This window comes from Macadamia integrifolia, chromosome 8 (genome assembly GCF_013358625.1).
Source record: "Macadamia integrifolia cultivar HAES 741 chromosome 8, SCU_Mint_v3, whole genome shotgun sequence".
Taxonomy (NCBI): domain Eukaryota; kingdom Viridiplantae; phylum Streptophyta; class Magnoliopsida; order Proteales; family Proteaceae; genus Macadamia; species Macadamia integrifolia.
Window position 1 is genome coordinate 7,536,530 of NC_056564.1, and position 19,615 is coordinate 7,556,144.

The following is a 19,615-nucleotide window of genomic DNA, read 5'->3' on the forward strand; positions in this document are numbered from 1 at the left end:
CTGTGCAACACTTCTGTTACTGCAGCACTTCAAGATGGAAAAATATACAGTAACAAAATTATTCCCACTGGAATCTTGATATTATGGGCAAAATTCCAACTGGATGTTGAAACAGACTTCACATTAAATGAATCCTTATACTGCAAAGAGTAAGAACAACTAGCACATGCCAAAGCCATCCTGAAATTGTCCTCGTAAACTGATGTCCTTAGTCTTCAAGGTCATAGTATTTCAACAAAGTAATTTGTTAAATCCTAGTCCTATGCATTATGATAATGACACTTGAGGTGCATTTCATATGGTTGTGAACTGAAATTGAAACTCCTATAATGTACCATTGCAACACTTCCCCTAGCTAAATTCAAGTATGATAATGTAGTATCATCCAACCAATGAGGGTCAACTAATCTCCCAGCATTCCATCTCTAACTGGAACAATATCAAGTTTTGTTCAGTGTATCATCCAAAGTAATCGGTTATATTTAGTCAATATGGATGCCATAACATTAACTGATCCAGACTCAAGGCTCAACTTGTTGCACCTATGAGTAATTTCACCCAAAACATTCCTTCCTTGCCAACAACAATGCTTTGATAATATCCACAAAAATTTTGCACCACAGATGCAACTGGTGAAGTGAATAGTGTATCAGAAGATGCTCGTGTTCTCTATCCTGCATTCTTAATGCGCACACGCAACAAATGGCTATTTTATCAGACCCTCTATAATCTTCCTTTCTTGGCATCGTAAGAGATGATAAGTTGTAATTTTCTTTAAATGTTATCTTGAGATTTGGCGGTGGCATCAAGTCTTCATATATTCTGAAACACTACGGGTGATCTCTTCGTGGAAGGAAACAAAACCTGTGGCACTTGTGAGGCCACTTCCATCAACATCTTGCTCTTCAATGAGATAGTTCTCAAATAGGGAGGCATCATCCTGTCCTCCCCGGATAAATATGAGCTTTGGTGTGATACTTCTCTCCTTCTTCAGTTTGTTAATTGTAGTCCGCAGTAGGCCTGAATAGATGACATAATCTTAGCGTACACCAAATTTATAATTGAAGATCAAAAGATGATGAAGACAAGCACTTACAATCATGTGGAGGAGGGAAAGGAAGGGTAGGGTCTGCAGTTGAAGAATAATAAACAATAAGGGTGGTGAATGCATCCAAAAAAAATATCGGGCTTCCACTAGTTATAATCGCAGCACGACTCAATGAGTGGCAAGAATATGCTTGCTCATCTGGGGTAGCATATGATGTCAGTACTGGATACACAGAATGGTGAAGAGAACTTGGTTCCAATGCACTGCATGGAAATTATCAGTCAGTCGTAATATCCAAGTGCACATGCGTGGGGGTGGGGTGGAAAAAAAAAGGGAAAAGGCAAAAGCTTAGCCCAGTGATGCCAAGGGTACAGAAGTGGAAAATGAGGACCAGAAAATTTTCTGGCAACTATAACAATGGCTTGCTCTAACCCTAATACCCTACTCCCTCAACCAATCCTGTCTGCAGGCCATGTCAGCTTTTTATTCAATATTGGGTTGACTCACATTTGGATTTCAGTATTTCAATCCCCCACCAAGAAAAAGAAACAGGAAAGGAAGGGGGAGAAAGAGTACTATTTCCAAACATGATTCTTTGTCATCACTACCTGCAGTCATGAGTCAACCAGAGGTAGAAGAAAACAGCAATTGGTTCTAGTGTACAGAGATTGCATCTCTATTGATTAACATAATATGACACGATCCCCATGCAAATGACACATGAGCTCTACATAGAGAAGCATCAAATACCTGAAAAGGCATTGCAGGTATATACGATAGTCAGGATGAACACCTTCTTCATGAAACCAAAGAAGGGGGTTTCTGAGCAAAGCAAATACAAGACGGGGTAAAGGTTGCAGCTGTGGACATTGAGTGAATGCCACATCAATCTGAGAACTTGCTAAGTTTCCATTCCCATAATGAACAATTTTGCAAGCATCATTGTATTGAGCTGTGAGAATTACTAGCCAATCGTGGAGCAACATCCTCCCTTCCCGGACTCCTTCCTCCAAAGAAGCTGAAATTACCTGGACAAGTTGAACATTACCAAATATAAGATGAATATTTAGTTAAACACTGGGGACACAAACACTAACTCTGCAGTGACTGGTTTGGTTCCCTCACATCAAACTTAACAATTTTAGAAGAGACTGAGTGTCCACAATGAAGGCATAGATCACAACAAAGATTTTAAAGGACATGAAATGATATATGACATACATCAATGATGGCATATATCAATGGAAAAAAAATGTGTTGGGCCAGAATCGTACATATACGCCATAGCATTTATGGGCCCCTATAAAAAAAATTAACTAATTTTCAAATATATTCAGAGATGGTGTTATACTTGGTGTGTTTGTTGTTGGCTACGAATCCTATGTTCCATCACTAGCCAAAAAGTAAAAAAAAAATAATAATAATAATTTTGGAACCTCTTGTCTTGGGATTGATGTAGTAGGCCAAGTCTTATGGTCCCATATGTGCCCTTGTCTAACCACCAAGTGTTTTCCTTTTAAGAGTGCCATACAAGAACCCTTGTATCATGTTTTGGACAAAAAATTATTAAAAGCCAAAATTTTCTATCCAAGAAGGAAGCATCGTGACTCTTCCCCCACCCCACCCCCCCCCCCCCCCCCAAAAAAAAAAAAAAAAATTATGTGGTCGGTTCCCCGCTCCCCGCTCCCCACTCCCCACTCCCCACTCCCCCGTGTGTTTTTACATGCATTATAAACTTACAATGACTAACTTAGACTATGACTCAACTAAGACTTCTCCCACTCTCAGTACAATATTCAACACTCCCCCTCAAGCTGGAGCACATATATCAAACGCTCTGCTTGGAACAACAGGAATATATATATATATATATATAAAACAGAACCGGTCTTGAACACATATAACAATCGTAGATGCCAGTCCAAAAGCAATAGCAACACAAGCACACCAATCATCAACAGCATCAGTAGAGAAAAATCTGTGTCAAATAAATCCAGACAGAACGAACAAAATAAGCAACAAAGAACACCAGCCACAAGCCAAAAATATCATAGCAACAACAGCAGCATCATAAGCCCTTCGCAAGGAAGGCAAGTATTAAACTTCACAAAGAAGACAGATAAAAGTGCAGCATAGGTAGCTTCGAACCAAGGATAAAAGAGCAGCATAGGTTGTTGCAAACCATAGATAACAACATAAGGTAGTAGTGAACCACAAGTAACAGCATAAGGTAGCTATGAACCACAAGTAACAACATAAGGCAGTTCTGAACCATAATAACAAAACATAAAGGTAGTTGCAAACCACTATAACACATCATAAGGTAGCTACAAACCACAATAATACAAATAACAATCTTCTTGTTGCAACCACAAGTAACCATTTTCATAAGAAAACACGCTGATGATGACACTAGCATATAATAATCTCCAATCTACCCCTCATGTGTAACACGACATGCGGACAAACAATGCAGGGGAGACACCAAACAATACTTGCGCAATCCAATCATCATATTGCACCCAGAACAAAATACAAAGTTCAGATTTAGGTGAAATGGCATATCTCAAACCAGGACCTCATAACTGCATGAAACTCTAGACAAGTGGTAGTTTAATAGTGCAAAGTATGTGTTGAAAATTGCAACTCAATCCAACGGTCAGATTGTAATACATGGCACATGCGCCAAATTAGCAGGTTGCTAAGAAACCCAAAAAAAAACTAGTCTGATCTGGCAGATCTTCTAAGAAAGTGTAGTATTCAGTCAAACAAGCACTACTGCAAAAAGTGGTGATAATCCAACGGCTGGATATTCAAATAAAGCATAGGCACAGAAATAGCAAGTACACAACAGAAGGTAGGTGATGGAAGAATTGTAAATATATCAAAAGTAGCAAGGTGGGGGGGGGGGTGGCAGAATCATAATTAATCAGAATCTTAAAGGTTTACTTAGGAAGACAAGCATATAAGAGGAATTATGAATTAATCAAGGGTTAAAAAAAGGAAGTACCCAGTGCACGAGTGTCTTTTTTTTTGGTAAAGTGCACGAGTTTCTTAAAGCTTTAAACTCCTTTACCATGCAAATTGAAAGGGTTTATTGCCAGTATTATTCTAAATGGTCTACACCATTACACTATCCATTCCTTAAAATCCTTATAGAACCAGATGATTGTTCATCTTGAGGACTCATTTGTTTCGTCTTTGCAGTAACACTTGAGTGCTTAATCTGAGTAATTTTTTTTTTTATAAAATATCAGATAGAATCATAGAACTAAAGAAAAAGGAAAAAAAGGGTTTTTTTTTTTTTGGGGGGGGGGGGAGACCTTGTCATGAATCAACAATCTGAAAGAGAATCCTCATTCACTTTACCTCCTCTAACATTCCATGCTATTGAAATGACAAACAAGTCCCTTGACAAGTTAAACCAAGCAAAATTAGCTGAACCCTACCTTGTGAATGAGGATTGACAGAACAACTTCAGAATCAACACTGCCATACAGTTCATTGACATTTCCAGCAGTTCCATATTGTAATGTCCGTATCCTTATCCGGCGTTTGAGGGAATGCCTGGAACACCAAAACTGTTAGCAGAATGGGAACTGAGATGAGACCTATTTGAACAAAACAATAAGGAATGTGATAACAGTACAGATACTACTAAAGGTTTACAAATGCAAGAAAGCAGAATATTAAGCATTCTCGTTCTCATAACATCAACAAACTCAGCCTTATCCCAACTAAATGGGGTCAGCACCTATGTCTTATTTATAACATGCACGATGATGTTTTTATCTTCTTAGATCCCTTCCATGATCAGTCCCTGTTCCCAGGGCATGAGTAGATGCTTTAGGCTTTGACACAGCATCTTTGTTAACATTAGATAATATGTTGACTGGCTAGGGATTGAGGAGTGCACAGGGCCACAATTACATCTTCTCTTTCATCATTCATAGAACTATTCGTTATGTTTTTCTTTCATAATTCATCTGATGATATCTATCTGATTTTCTACTCAATTTTCTCAGCATTTTCCTTTTCAAAAAAATCAAAAAGACTTGCATCGAGGAGAAGGATTTATAAAAGAGAATTTACATTACAAAAGACTGGTCAACCATATGGTTCATAGATTGGCAAAATAAGACATCTTATTCTGAATACAAATCACCCATTTGACAGATGGAAAAATTTCAGTATAAAGCTTTACTAGATAGTCACAAGAGTGGGAAGAAAAGGTGTGAGTGAGAAACGAAGAGAGAGAAGTCCGGCACAGAAAGTCCTCAAAAATAAAAGTGAACCACCATGTGAAATCCAAATACTAATCACAATGTTCCTTTAGAGGACAACAGTTATGCTGACTCTTACTTTTGAACTTCTACAGAGAATGGCTGAAACTTGAAGAGTTCTTTTTCTTTTTCCCTATCCATTTAGGTAGATAAACCAGTGAAAGCAAGCACCTGATTGGTCTAATATTATGATACCATTCTTTAACGAATAAATGAAACTTCAACAACTGTTAGAAAGAATAATACTCTCTCCTTCTCTCTCATATTTCTCCTACTAAAAATTGCAATACCACACAATTTCCAAGTTGTTTCTGAGAATGTTTTCCGGATGAAACTACTTCCCCACATAGTTTCCTGAATCCTTTCCTAAGTAAACCACCTTGGTTCCCCAGTCCCTGCAACTAATCTCTAGCATTAGTAATGGATCTGTGAAACAAAAGTAGCAAAGTTGCATTCGATGTCTCTGTCATGATTTCTCCTAAAATGTTTCGAAAGTCTAAAAGTTTGATCGAGTGAATTTTGTAATAAATACATAGGATTATAAATAAGTTATGTTTTTAATGACATCTGTAACACAATTGGAGACCGGAAGAAACAGTGCCTGCATATGATAAAACAAGGAGGAGGAGAAGAAGAAGTGGAATGATAAAACAATGGATCTCACTATCATTCCTTCAATGGAAATGAGAAGTTTATATTTTGTTTATGCTTCTTTTCATTACAAGTTGATGCAGAATTGAAGACCTACTAGCGTAGGAAGTCCAAGAAAATTCAGTCCCAGTGTGGCCCATCCTATTTTAAAGGCTTGGGTCCACATTGTTTTATTGCTTAAGAGTGTATTTTCTGTTTTAAAGTGTTTTAGTTAGTCCCAGTGGAACGGGTGGTTCAGTTGGTCCACTTTAAGTAGATATTTTGTTTCTTTTCTTTCAGGGAAAAGTGTCTCTGAGCCTAAGCTGTTCCCTATGCCCTCTCACATATGATTTTTTTTTTTTTCTCCTGAAAAATTGAAGAAAAAAAAACTTGGTGAGAAGGCACAGGAAATACAGTAGATTCAGATAACCCTTTCCCTTTTCTTTTATTATTTAAGTTTGGGTTCACATTCTTTTTTAGTGGGTGGCACAACGGTTAAGTTGCACTATTGCAACATGTTGGTCACAAGTTCGAAACTTGGAAACAGCCTCTCCTGCGAAGCAGGGGGTAAGCTGCGCACACTTGCCCCTCCCAGACCCTACAGTAGTGGAAGTCTCATGCATTAGGTTGATCTTTTTTTATTTTATTTAATAGAATGACCAGTTATTATGGGAATCAGCTAGGAGGTTTCCTAGCTTGACTCCAACTCTGCTTTATGGTTTCTAAATAAAGGACTTGGGGGCTCATAACCCACAATTTTGTTTTGCTGTAAAAGTTTGTTCTCTGCTCCTTGTGTGGCGAGCTTCTCCTAGCGGTGAATGAGTGAATCAAGGTTTGATTGGTGGTGATTCCAGTCAATACCTTGCGGTGGGAAGCCCAGGTACTGTCCTCTTGCTCTCTTGGTCTATTCTTGAACTTTATTGATTCAATTACTGCTCTTAAATGATATCATTATAAACCAAACTGAAACACAATTCATCTAAAATACTTTGTATAATGATATCACAATTCATTACAATTCATCATTATAAGAAAAAAGGATGATGGAAACAAGTCAGAGGGGCATGAACGAAAGTTAGACCAACTACAGAACTGTTATTTGGTTTAGTTGATCATACCTACTAGAAGAAATCATTTCCGCACTTGCAAGTTCCACAGGTGGCACAACAACAGTATATTGAAAAGCTATCTGTAGCACAGGAGGGTCTGATGCATGCCTGCAAAAGCACAACTGCCAGATTTTGTCATATAAACTCATCTAAAGCATCATAAGCAGAACTTGAATTTGCAATACACTGATACAAGAAGTATCCCCCACAAAAAATATGAAGAGAGTATGAAGTACAAACAAAACAAAGGCAAGCAAATCAGCGAAGAAGACAAGCATAAGTATATCAATGCAGTGAAACAAACCAGCTGTTGAAAACTTTAAAAAGAAGACTGCGAATCAAAATACGGAACTGTTAAATTGTATCATCTGGAAAACTATTCGATTCAGAACATGTTTCCGCAAAATTTACTGCACAAATGTTCTAGAAATGCTAATAACCTTCCAAGTGAATTACCACTTCTTTTCATACTCACGAGAAATGACTAAGAGATATTCAAGCTGCCATACTTTGTACCTCAATCCCTCTCTTCTCTCTATAAAAAAAATTGTTCTATGGATTTAAAAAAAAAAACCTCTCTATCTTATATATCTTTTTTTCATATTAAAATGACAACTGTAATTGTGGACAGACCTATACAGCCGAATTGGATTTTATGCCCACCAGGGTGGGGATCCAACCGAACCTCAATATGGTACTTTGACTGAATCAGATTTTTTTGCAAACTGACTTTGTTTGATGGGACCCAAATTGATTCAAAAATTTGTCCCATCATCTAATAATAGAATTTCAGAAAATTTTGAATTCTCCACATGTCACTCTTGTGCTTTAAAATAGTTATTTTCTGTTTGGGACTGGGGACAACCATGGAAAAACAAGGTGAAAGCATCATACATAACAAGCTATAGGGTTAAATAAGTGTTTGACAAGTTGCCTATCCAGTTTGTTCTCCATCTAAACAATTGGTCTGAATCACAAAATAAGTAGTCCATACGCAAAACTAGATGCTTCATCCGGAAAGGTGCCAACTGTACTTCAGCAACCAACATCCTTCAACAACACTAGTAACAATGGAAATAGAGCTCATCTCAGTCTCCTGAGAATCAAAGCAATCTATGAGCTCATCCAACATTGTTTCACAATTTGAATAAAATGTTATCAAGAAAAGATAATCATGTATAGATTGTACTGAATGAGATGAGGATCATCGACATCATTTGAAAGTTGAAACTTAAATTATGTTCATATACTTCTCCATAAGAATATAATTATACCTTGAAAATCCAACATTACTGGTGAAGTCAAAGTCATAAGCATACGTAGCATAAGAGTCACAACATATAATATGTTGAACATTTTCATACTGGGGATCTGCAAAGAAATGACCATACTGCAAAAGAACCAAAAAGAGAAACCAAGCAAATCATTTATAGTTAAAAGAGCTTCCATATAAAATAGACACCGTAGTTATTTAAGTCGGCACATACAGAACGACTGTGTTTAAATTCAGCAGATGTCCTCAATCGCAGTACACAGCCAAATGCATATGGACGACTCAGCGTTCGATACCTGCAACAGGAATTGAATAGAATATGTCATTTATACAGGCACAATTAGCTCATAATTAAAATAACCACAACAAGAATTCAGGGAGCATATAAATTTTGCAAGAAAATTATCAGCGAAACATTCAAGACCTTGTAACACTTGGATTTAGCCAATAGATGTTGTATGAGAGCAGTGAACGACTGAAAAGAAACATACTACAAACTTACATGTCTTGAGGAAGTGTAGAGTCATCCGTATTGGAATACAAAAACAAAGACCCTCCACTCTCAATACTAAGAAACTTCAGTGACGCCAAGTCGGTATATTCGTTTGTAACAGCAAATATATCCACACAAACACCTGCTTCAACGGCAACAGCAGCCTGTGAAATTTTTGATAATGTTTAGATTTTTAAAAAATTCCTCCAACACAGATTAGCCTTTTCTCAGACGGTCAGACCAACATTACCAGATCTTTGTAGAAAGGTGTCTGTGGAGGAAGTAAAGCACGGTCAGCATCCTCCCTTTTGCTAGCATACTGTTCTCCATAACGTCCGGTATCTAATTGCCCAGCTCCATAATCAGGAGGACCAGATAAAAAGGCAAAGATCCTAGCTGCAATATTTTAAGAACACCATTTATTGATTAAATATCATGCGCTCCGGCAGGTACAATTTGAAAGGAAAAAAAAAGAGCAAAAACTTTATTCAATTACAAAATCAGTCTGTAGTAATTTAAAGCCTGAGCAAAATTACAATCCAATATACATGGACTTTATCAAACCTAATGCAAATGTATTTCCATATTCTGATCCCAGATAATTGATGAGGGCTTCCATTGCTACTCCAAAACCTCGTCCACCGAGTGAATAACCATCTAGTCCTTGCACAGCAGCAGTGGTTCTTTCCCACGAAGTTGTTGGCTTTAGTGTTTCAATGGCTGCAGCAATGCGGTCCTTACAAGTTTCTACCTGTTCCAGACTCGTAAAACCTTAGAAAAAATGGTCCTAGAATGACCACTACAACCATTAGTTAATGGAATTCCACTAGTTAGCAGTCAAGTCCTAAAAACAAATCAGAGACCTCAATAACAGCCGCAATGGCAGCATCTTAAAGTTTTTTTCTTGGTTACGGGAATTGCAGAGACTAGTAACATTTCAACTCTTTTTAGTGACATTTTAATGTTGTCATAAGGAGGCAGGGTTCTTCATCATATCAATGACTTTTTTTGGTGATGGCATTAAAACCTTGTTGGAGAACCTACCACAAATCAGAGTAACCATTCCAAACAACTTCAAGTAGACAACTTGAACATACCAAGAAAGGCAAACAAAAAATGCAGCACATATTGGCTGTATCTGAAAATCACATACAGGAGCCAAAAAGGAGGACAAGGGCATTGCATCTTCAAGCTCCATTTGCAGGGTGCCATCCACTTCTGGGGGAATGAAAATATTCTTCACAACTGGAATTGGCCCTTGAACATCATATAATCCTATTTTGTGGCTGAATGTAGCAAGCCCAAACAGAGATCCTGGCACAAGAGCTGCCAAGAGGAAAATAGAAAAATTCAACCAACTGGAAAAATTACTAGACAGAGAGCTGCAAAATATTTTCGTTGAAGCAGCCACCGACCTTCCAAAGCTGCTAAAACAGCACTTTTGATAAGTTCTAAGAACTCCTCAGAAGCTGCAAAGGATTCAAGAAATCCACCATTACATCAGCTTCAACAAGATGAACACATGAAAACTCTTAATCAGTAATAAGAATGCTAAATTGGATAAACTTAATGAAAATGAATATGGTAAGGAGACCAATGCTTCCATTGACTGCCGACCTCACCTTGCATTTAACACTTGGCAACATTTGGGTTTCTTTAGGTCCGACTCAGTTTCAAAAAGAAAAGTGTTCTTTTGCAGAGAAACATTGGCATCTCCAACATTGCTCAATGGAAACAATAAGTTCAAGAGGTCCATTGCCACAAACAGCATATGGCAGAGAAATGAGGAATTCACATTCATAAAAAATGATATTTCTCAATAAGCACGAGCTGATGCAGATCCGGATTCCAAAGACTGAAATCGGATCGCTTAGGGCCCACAAAAATGAAAAATATCTCAATTTAATGGTTGGGGGGCAATCTTGTAAATCAAAGAACACTCAAGCACTTAAAAGAGTAGAAAATAATTAATAGGGTCAAACTACAATAGAAAATAGAAGGGGAGGGGTATTCTGAAATTACTAATAAAATCAGGACAAAAGAAGAATAACAAGTAAGTAAAGGGCAATATGGTCAAACCAAGGGTTTAAAGCCCTAAACAGCCCACGACTCTTCCATCTTCTTCTCCTCCTTGTCGTGAGAACCAAAAACCAGCAGAACTCAAGGGCAGCTCTTTCATTCAGACTCAATCGACTCTAAAATTCAAGAATAAGGATCGCCCATACCCATGGAACTGAACCAGCAGCAACAAATCTCGAGCTTAACTGCAGGTCGAGTCACTTACTTCTGGTACTGAAACCAGCGGTAGTTGCAGGCCTTTGGTACACAGCCTATTGCTATTTCAGGTATGAAAAATATATAGTGGGGGCATGGGGAAGAGGATTGGAAGAAGAAGAAGAAGATAGCAAAGAGAAGAGAGAAAATGAATTTCAGCGGGGAACAAAGAGGAAATCGGTACCCATGGCAACCATGGTTCACACCCAAAATTCTCAACCAAGTTCCAATTCTCCAAAATTCTAAAAAAACTTGAAATTTCTCCATCGATTACATGTTTAATATAAAGGAAAAATCAAACAATTAATGGCAACTACTTGAAAGGAAACTATTCTAAAATTAGAAGCTAGCTAATTTCAAAAGAAATTGTTTCTAAAACAAAAGAAAATCAAATCAAAAGATTATTTTTTCCTAAGTCCATCGCCCAACTGCATCAGCTCTCCCAGTCTTAAAAGAACTCGACTCTGTCGAGTTAGGTCGTGCTCCCAAGATTCCCTTGTAAGTTACTCACTGATGAGGTGGCACGTATCTCAAAGTAGAAGATGGAAACATAACACCAAGAGGAGGGAGATTAGGCTGACGTGTCACAGGAGCAGGAGTCAGTCGACGATGTGGCATGTTTGATTATGCATGTGGCCTCATTAAATACATACGACCTCCTTGCTTCACCTTGATGGTGTTCCGTGTGCCATCATAGAGAATGCCTGCATGTCGCTGCCAAGGTCGCCCTAGAAGAATGTCGTAGTGCACCAATGGGGTGACCAAACAGGTGACATAGTACTGTAGTGGCCCAAACTGTAGATGTACTCGAACAGCTGCAGTGGCCTCTTCTTGAGCTGTGAGTCCAAAACTTTGCACGTGAATCTTCTTGAAAAGCTGCTTCTGTGGAAGGTTGTGTGCTCGAACAAACTTAATAGATATAAAATTTGCTTCTACCCCAGTATCAACAGCTGCATGAACATCAGTAGGGTTGGAGTTGTAAAAGAGAGTACCCTTTTGTCTGAAGAGAGGAGCCTTGTCAACTAATCTATTTGAAAAGGGTGAAAGACTAACTAAATGAGCTTTTACATCCTCATCACCATAGTCGAACATATCATCTTCCTCGAGAGGATAAGGATATAAAGCAGACTCATCTTCAATCTTCTCTGTCGATTGCTTCTCTATTACATTCACAGAACGAGCCCTATTGGGACACTTGTTGGAGTAGTGACCCTTCTCGCCACAACTATGGCATCTGATGTTCTTCACCCCATCACTGTCCTTGATGAACTCTGACCTTTTTTCTTCAACTCTGCGAGCTTCAGGCTTCTTTTCCTCCATACGTGGTAGAGGTCTATAAACTGAAGAAGTCTTGAGCATACCCTTCCAATAAATGGACTTCTCTTTAGCTGTCTTGGCATGAGCCGTTGCCACATCAACGGACCTAAAATCAGTGTTAGCCAACTCCAGTCGGATCTCAGTACTTAGCCCACTGATATATCGCATCACCTGTTGCTGGTCTGTTACCTGAAGTCGACACCTTGAAGACAGTTTGTGGAATTCAAGGGTGTAGGAATCTACATCTTTATTCCCTTATTGCAAGTTAAGTAATTTATGAAACATTACCTTTTCATAATTAAGAGGAACAAATTTTTCAATCAGGATCTACTTCATAACCTCCCAATTGGTAATGGGTCCAAGTCTTCTGACAAACTTTGCATACCCACCATGAACATGCATACCCAATAAACTTGGTGATGATGAGTTCACACTTATTCACGACTGGAAGAGACTTATATGCAAAAATCCTCTTAACTTTGGTAAGCCAGTCAAGAAATTCCTCAGGTCCCTTTTCACTACTGAACTCTGGAACCTCAATTTTGATGCCATAATCTCCATCAGAAAATTGTCGGGTAACATCTTGGGGTATAACAGGAACACATTGCACACGGTGAGGTGTATCTTCAAACCGTAGGGCATTAAACTGAAGAGGTGGTGTAGATGGTCCTTCATCGACTCACGTTTCAGACTTTGCATAAAGGCAAGAATCTTAGCAAGGGCACCTTGAGTCTCATCCATGAACTTGTCATATTTTGCCTCATTCTTCTCAACTTTGGCATTAGCTTCCTTCTGGTTCTCAAGTACCTCACGATATAACATGTGCAACTTAGCATTGGTGATGTGACTTGTCACGGTTAAAGAGGGCAGGAAATTTGCTCTGATACCACTTGATGCGGATCCAGATTCCAAAGATTGAAATCAGATCGCTTAGGGCCCACAAAAATGACAAATATCTCAATTTAATGGTTGGGGGCAAGTTTGTAAATTCAGGAACACTCAAGCAATTAAAAGAGTAGAAAATAATTAATAGGATCAAACTAGAATAGAAAATAGAAGGGCAGGTGTATTCTGAAATTACTAATAAAATCAGGACAAAAGAAGAATAACAAGTGAGTGAACGGCAATATGGTCAAACCAAGGGTTTAAAGCCCTAAACAGCCCACGACTCTTCCATCTTCTTCTCCTCCTTGTCGTGAGAACCAGAAACCAGCGGAACTCAAGGGCAGCTCTTGCATTCAGACTCAATCGACTCTAAAATTCAAGAATAAGGATCGCCCATACCCATGGAACTGAACCAGCAGCAACAAATCTCGAGCTTAACTGTAGGTCAAGTCATTTACTTCTGGTACTGAAACCAGCGGTAGTTGCAGGCCTTTGATACATAGCCTCACACCCAAAATTCACAACCAAGTTCTGATTCTCCAAAATTCTAAAAAAACTTTAAATTTCTCCATCGATTACGTGTCCAATACAAAGGAAAAATTAAACAATTAATGGCAACTACTTGAAAGGAAACTATTCTAAAATTAGAAGCTAGCTAATTTCAAAAGAAATTGTTTATAAAACAAAAGAAAATCAAATCAAAAGATTATTTTTTCCTAAGTCCATCGCCCAACTGCATCATGAGCAATATACCATCAAGGAAGAATCAAGAACAGATAAAGAAAGGGATTAATTTGCATGCATTTCTGAGCACAATGATGAGGCAAAGGAAATAACAGAAAATCCTAAAGCATAAAAAATTGTGGGTCTGAGTGAAAATTATATATTGGCTATATGTTCACTAAGATGATTTATTTTGGCAAAATATGCAACCATCCATATCGCAGTTACGTACAACATTAGGGCCTGTTTTGATGGTACTTGGTTATAGGCTTTTTTTTTAAATGTATTTTATTTGTACTAGCCTCAATTATAAGGCCCAAATTTTAGGTCCATAGGGAGTGTGCAAATAGTCTTTTAATTTAAGTATTCTACTAAGTGGAGCCCTCTTAGCCTTGGGGGTTGAATAGTTTTTGTCTAGAAGTATATCTAGAGTATGTCTCATAAATGCTAATCTAGTTAGTGTTAATGTTTACACCCAATAGGATATTCAGTGGTTGTTTTAATTTTGGTAGACTATCTAGGTGTTTAAAGTGTTTGAAGTTCCCTCAAAACACTACTTTTAAGTTGTTTATACAAGGATGTAACCCCCCATCAGAGTACACAGCTAAATAAAAGTTTGTTTGTGGAAGGGTGTGTGAGCTATGGGCTCTTTCCCCTACCCCTATCTTCTCCTCTCTTCTCTTTTGCTTCTGAGGTACTGTTCATGGGTACCAGCTCAGTCCCAGAACAGCCAATATCACTTCTCTTTCTTCTCTTTCTTTCTCTTTTTCTTTATTCTATGTTTCGTTTCCTATCAGTCTACTCATGGGCTGACCAGCTGATGCAGTACCAAGGGTTTACACAAGGAAAACCAAGACCAAGGTCGACCCAAGTGGCTGACTGGGTCGACCCAGATCTGGTCCAAGTCAGCCCACGATTTGGGCTGCTGATGGGGTTACTAATTAGTCATTTAGTTAGTAATTTAGTTTCTATTTTGAAGTCTTAAATTAGTTTCTAATTTTCAGTCATAAGACTTTCTATTTTGTAAGTTTCTATTTTCAGATTTAGTAACTAGTTGAGTTTCTAATTTTTAGTTTCCTATTTCAGTTTTTGGAAATTAAAGTTAGTTTCTATTTCATGTAACCCCTATCACTATTATAAATAAAGCTATGGCTCCTTTAATGAGCCACGATTTTTACAAACTACATGGCTGCTGCTGCTGTTTTCTCTGCGAGAGAACTTCCTTGTGTTTGATCAAGGTATTGGGTTGGTGTTCGATCCGACGACTCTTTGCGGCGAGAAGTCCAAGAGGTTCATCTTCAAGTGCTCCTTTTCTCCTTCAAGGTTTTCTTTTTCAAGGGGTTTATTGCTGTTCAACGAGCCAGGTATTTAAATTCCAATTCTGCCCAGAATTACTATCTGTTGAGAAATCGATCTTTGTTTCCCAGAAGTTCTTACAGCCCTCAGTTGTGGCTGGATTTTGGATCGATCCTTCCTTACCATCAAGGGAACACTCGACCTGAAAGAGGGGCTGTTTTGATCAGTCGTTTGAGAGATAATTAAAATCTCTAGTTTTTTGGATTGTAGTGAGAAGATCAGAACCGATAGGGATATTGTTGCTTTTCTGCCTCTGAATGTTAACCAGGTTATACCCTGTTAAGAACCTATTTCTGCACCTGAATTAGCTATGGTTTGCTGGTTCATAATCTGAAGTCTTGGAGGGACAGCTTGGGATTGAATTCTGATTTCTGAGAATTAATTCTTCTCTATTTTCTGATCTGTTGATTGCTGCCTATATGTGGATCATTACTGGTTGTTCTTTGTTTAAAAGTTCCTGAAGTTGAGACTTGGTTAGACTCCCTATCCTAGTCTACATTACCAGCAGAACCAGCATGTTCGCAATCTCTGCTACATTAGTAAATTCCAGATCTGAAAATAAACAGAGTTTAGATGCTGTTCTGTATTTCCAAAATCCTCCTTTAATGGTACTAAATAATTGAATGCCCCCTGATGCTCACGGTTTAAAGTATCTCCGATACCGATATGATACCCTTCGATACGTATCATAAATTTAGCCGACCGATACGATACACACCGATACGATACATGGAATTTTTAAAATCCTTTCGTATCAATATATCCTACGATACATATTGATATGCATTAATACACCATCGATACACATCGATACGATACGATATGCACCGATACGAATCTATGAAAAATATAAAATCGAGGTGAAATATACGTTTCAGTATGTATCGGTACGTATCGGTGGGTATCGGTATGTACCGATACAGTGCGCTATAGTCATATAATGGCCAAGATGGGTAATTTTTTAGGAAACACGATTTTTTTAGGGGTTTTTGTTCCAAAGTTGCTGTCAGTCATATTTTTCTCTAACTAAAGTGGAAATCAAGGTTGGGAACAAGGATTTTACATTTATGGGACAACCACAAACCTTGAATTCTTAGTGCGATACCCTCAATTTAGTGTTTATGCATAATACATGTTATCAATAGCTTTTTTAATAAATTCTTTATGCAAAAGTATTTAAAAAAATGTTTCCTATCCATTTATGTGTGTATCTTTAGCGTATCTTAGCATATCTCCGATACGATATGATACCCTCCAATACGTATCTTAATTTTGGTCGACCGATACGGCGACCGATACCGATAATTTAATCCTTTAATTGCTACAGGTGAAGATAGATTTGTTGCTAGAAGACAGATGTTCGACAAGGATGGGGTCATCGCAAAGAATAAGACCATCAGGTGAGTGAGCCTTCAACCACCAATTGCTTATCTCCAAATACCAATTGCAGGTAGACTTTTGGACTAATTGAATTGCTTGAAGTGAAAACCAGTGAACAAAGATTCGGAATATCACACATTAATCAAACAAGGAGAGATTCAACAACTAAAAGAAAGATCGATTTTATGGGATACTTCCTTTATTCAAACAGAACGAACAGAGATAGAACCAGACCGATTCCCAAAATGCCTTTCTGGATATTCTTCAACGTCCAGGCCATTCATGGAACATGAGAAGCAAATGATCGGCTATTCATGAAACGTGAGACTTCCAGAAGAAATCAAAGAATTTCTTGGGAATCATACAAATCTGCCAATCCCGATACTATTATGTTCTGTTAATACATATTTTCTGACTTCAAATCTGAAATCTGTTATCAGTCCTACATTTTATATTACTTCAGACCTATTTTCCACCTATCCTTAGGCTTATGAGCAGTGTGAAATCCAAGAGTTGGAGAACATATTGCATCAATTTTGGTATCAAAGCCTAACTTTGGCATGGATTAATGTAGATCAAACAAAGGATCTGCTGGTGGTGAGTTTTCTTTTAAGATAGAATGAAAGAGACTGCTAGCAATGGAGCTGCAAGGATAGGGAGAAAGGGAATGAAAAGATAAGGGGAAGGGAGAAGTTGTGTGTGTGTGTGTGTGTGTGTGTGAGAGAGAGAGAGAGAGAGAGAGAGAGAGAGAGAGAGAAGGGAAGAAATCAGGTATGGGGATACCACCAATCCTGTATGTGAATGAATCTCTTCACCCAGCCCCCTTTCCAATCTCTTTCCTCTTCTTCATCCCTCACTTCCCATCATAGTTCAAAATTTCACCGAAATCTCGGAGAAATTTTGCTAGTTTCGACATGCCCAAGATGAAACAGGAGGCGAAACCCTGAAGCAGCATAATTTGGTCACATTTCGCTAATTTCGGTCATGTCTACATCGTAGACAAAATGCATTGTTTCGCCAAAATTTTGGTCAATTTGGTTGAAAATTTGTCATTTCAGCTGTTTGATCCCCTGAAATGTCCAAGAGAAAATCACGGCAAAAAATGCACTGTTTCGGTCGAAATTTTGCTAATTTCAAACATTTCGGTCCAACCAAAATATGAGTTTTTGAACCGTGCTCCCCATATCTCCTTCCATCACTTGTTTCTCTCCTTACCCACTCTCCTTTCTCTCTTCACCCTCCAGCCATTTCTTCCACCACCACTCTTTCTGTTTTCCTTTATTTTAATTTTTTAGAAATAATAGAGAATAGACTAACCAGGCTTAGTATTATTATCATTAACCTTTAATTTATACATATTAGTGGTTTGCTGATTTTGATACACAGCACTCTGAGTAGCATCCCTATTTATTTAACATCTATCCTTCAGGCTTCAGCAGCAGTCTCTATAAGGACAGAAAAGATCATGAGAAATTTTCTTCGAGATGGAGTTGATGCGAAAGATAAAAGAAGGAAATACCCATCGATGAAGTGGGAATGAGTTTATAAGCCTATAATTTTTGGAGGATCCAGCATCAATATAAACTAATTAACTATTTTTAAATGGTAGCTTATGTTCTTCAGGAGAACGACAGCACTAGTAACATCAGGAATAAAATGGACAACTGCACCCAAGAACAGAACCTTGATGATAATAACTTCAAGCAAAGTACAAAGGAGGCATTTAGACATGATAATGTGCTGCTTGCATGTTCTTGCCTAACCAGTGAAGTATCAAGACTTCAAACAGATTGGACCATACTGGAACTGAAATAAGTATGACAAAAACATAGCATTCATCTACGTAGAGGATCTTTGGATTCAACTGTTACTTAATTGTTTCCAAGCAAGCTTAACAGAAAAATGGATCTGGTTATCATTTTAAAATTTTATTTGCTTGGACTACGCAAGCATTTGTTAATACTTCCGATGAATCCTCTTATTCCTGAATGTTGCATAGGAATAAATTACCATTCCCTTCACAGAGAAATGTTCATTCCGAGTAATTTACTTATTAACTCCAATGCAATCATAGCAAGAATTTCGAACTACGTTATGTCCTTAACTAACCAGAAAAAGTTAGATCACCAGAGCTCCCAATCATATCTTACATGACAAATCCACCGCTGCGACATATACAGGACGAGCCTGCATTGGTTCTTCCTCGGATCCATCCACTACAATAGAGAGACGAAAAACATATCTCAGAAGACCGAAAAACAAGCAAAACTGAAAACCTTTACATATCCATCTAAAACGCAAGAAATTGAACTACCAAGCATTTCGAGATCAATGAAAGATGACAGCATCTCCGCACAGGACTGTGGGTTAGAATAGCGAGCATTGTCCTCCGAACTAAGACCATTTAAGGTTCCGCAGAGGGAGCAACTCCACGCCCACTGCTCCAATTCGCAGTAGGTATTAAAGTACGCCCAGCAGTTCTCACAGCGAGGAAGGAGATGACCATTAGAGCCATATGCGGGAGGGTTTCCATTTTCGTCAGTCGTCGCGAACGGCGTCACTGTAATTCCCCACGGCAATCCTCCAGCCTCTTTAGCATCGGCGTCCATTGGAAATCGGGAAACGGTTGCCCTAACCGCCATTGTTGAAAGCTTCTACGTTTCAGAAACGAAACCCAAGAAATGGAAGGTTTTCAGTTTTTCTTGGAAAAGAACAACAATGGCGCTGCACTCATGGTGGGGGATGTTGGATAATCTAGAGTAAACAAACGCGCAATTGTGCAAAATCTGAATACGAATAGCTTACCTTTTAGAACTACGAAACTACCCTAAGCGTATACAACTT

The 19,615-nt window shown here is 38.3% G+C and overlaps 1 protein-coding gene across 2 annotated transcripts; it reads right to left on the reverse strand.

Annotated features, from left to right (window-relative positions):
• Nucleotides 1-393: 393 nt before the first annotated feature.
• On the reverse strand, nt 394-19,569 carry LOC122086479 (protein transport protein SEC24-like). Of its 2 annotated transcripts, XM_042655289.1 has the most exons (14): nt 19,086-19,569; nt 18,922-18,987; nt 10,252-10,305; nt 9,990-10,162; nt 9,401-9,587; nt 9,087-9,232; nt 8,846-9,000; nt 8,558-8,639; nt 8,345-8,460; nt 7,080-7,178; nt 4,498-4,615; nt 1,799-2,076; nt 1,097-1,311; nt 394-1,020 (listed from the first exon to the last, which is right to left on the reverse strand). In XM_042655289.1, the coding sequence occupies exons 1-14, from the start codon at nt 19,411-19,413 to the stop codon at nt 806-808; spliced, it is 2,232 nt and encodes a 743-aa protein (XP_042511223.1). In that variant the 5' UTR covers nt 19,414-19,569; the 3' UTR covers nt 394-805. The 2 variants fall into 2 exon arrangements, with proteins under 2 accessions (XP_042511223.1, XP_042511224.1); XM_042655290.1 differs by lacking the exon at nt 19,086-19,569 and having other exon boundaries at nt 18,881-18,984.
• Nucleotides 19,570-19,615: the final 46 nt, after the last annotated feature.

Bases quoted from the DNA above. Each gene is read 5' to 3' on its own strand.
- LOC122086479 (XM_042655289.1), bottom strand. From the start codon at position 19,413: ATGGCGGTTAGGGCAACCGTTTCCCGATTTCCAATGGACGCCGATGCT. The intron at 4,616-7,079 runs GTATGATCAACT...TTGGTGTTCCAG, and splicing joins GAAATGATTTCTTCTAGTAG to GCATTCCCTCAAACGCCGGA. The intron at 1,312-1,798 runs GTATTTGATGCT...ATTTCCATGCAG, and splicing joins TACCTGCAATGCCTTTTCAG to TGCATTGGAACCAAGTTCTC.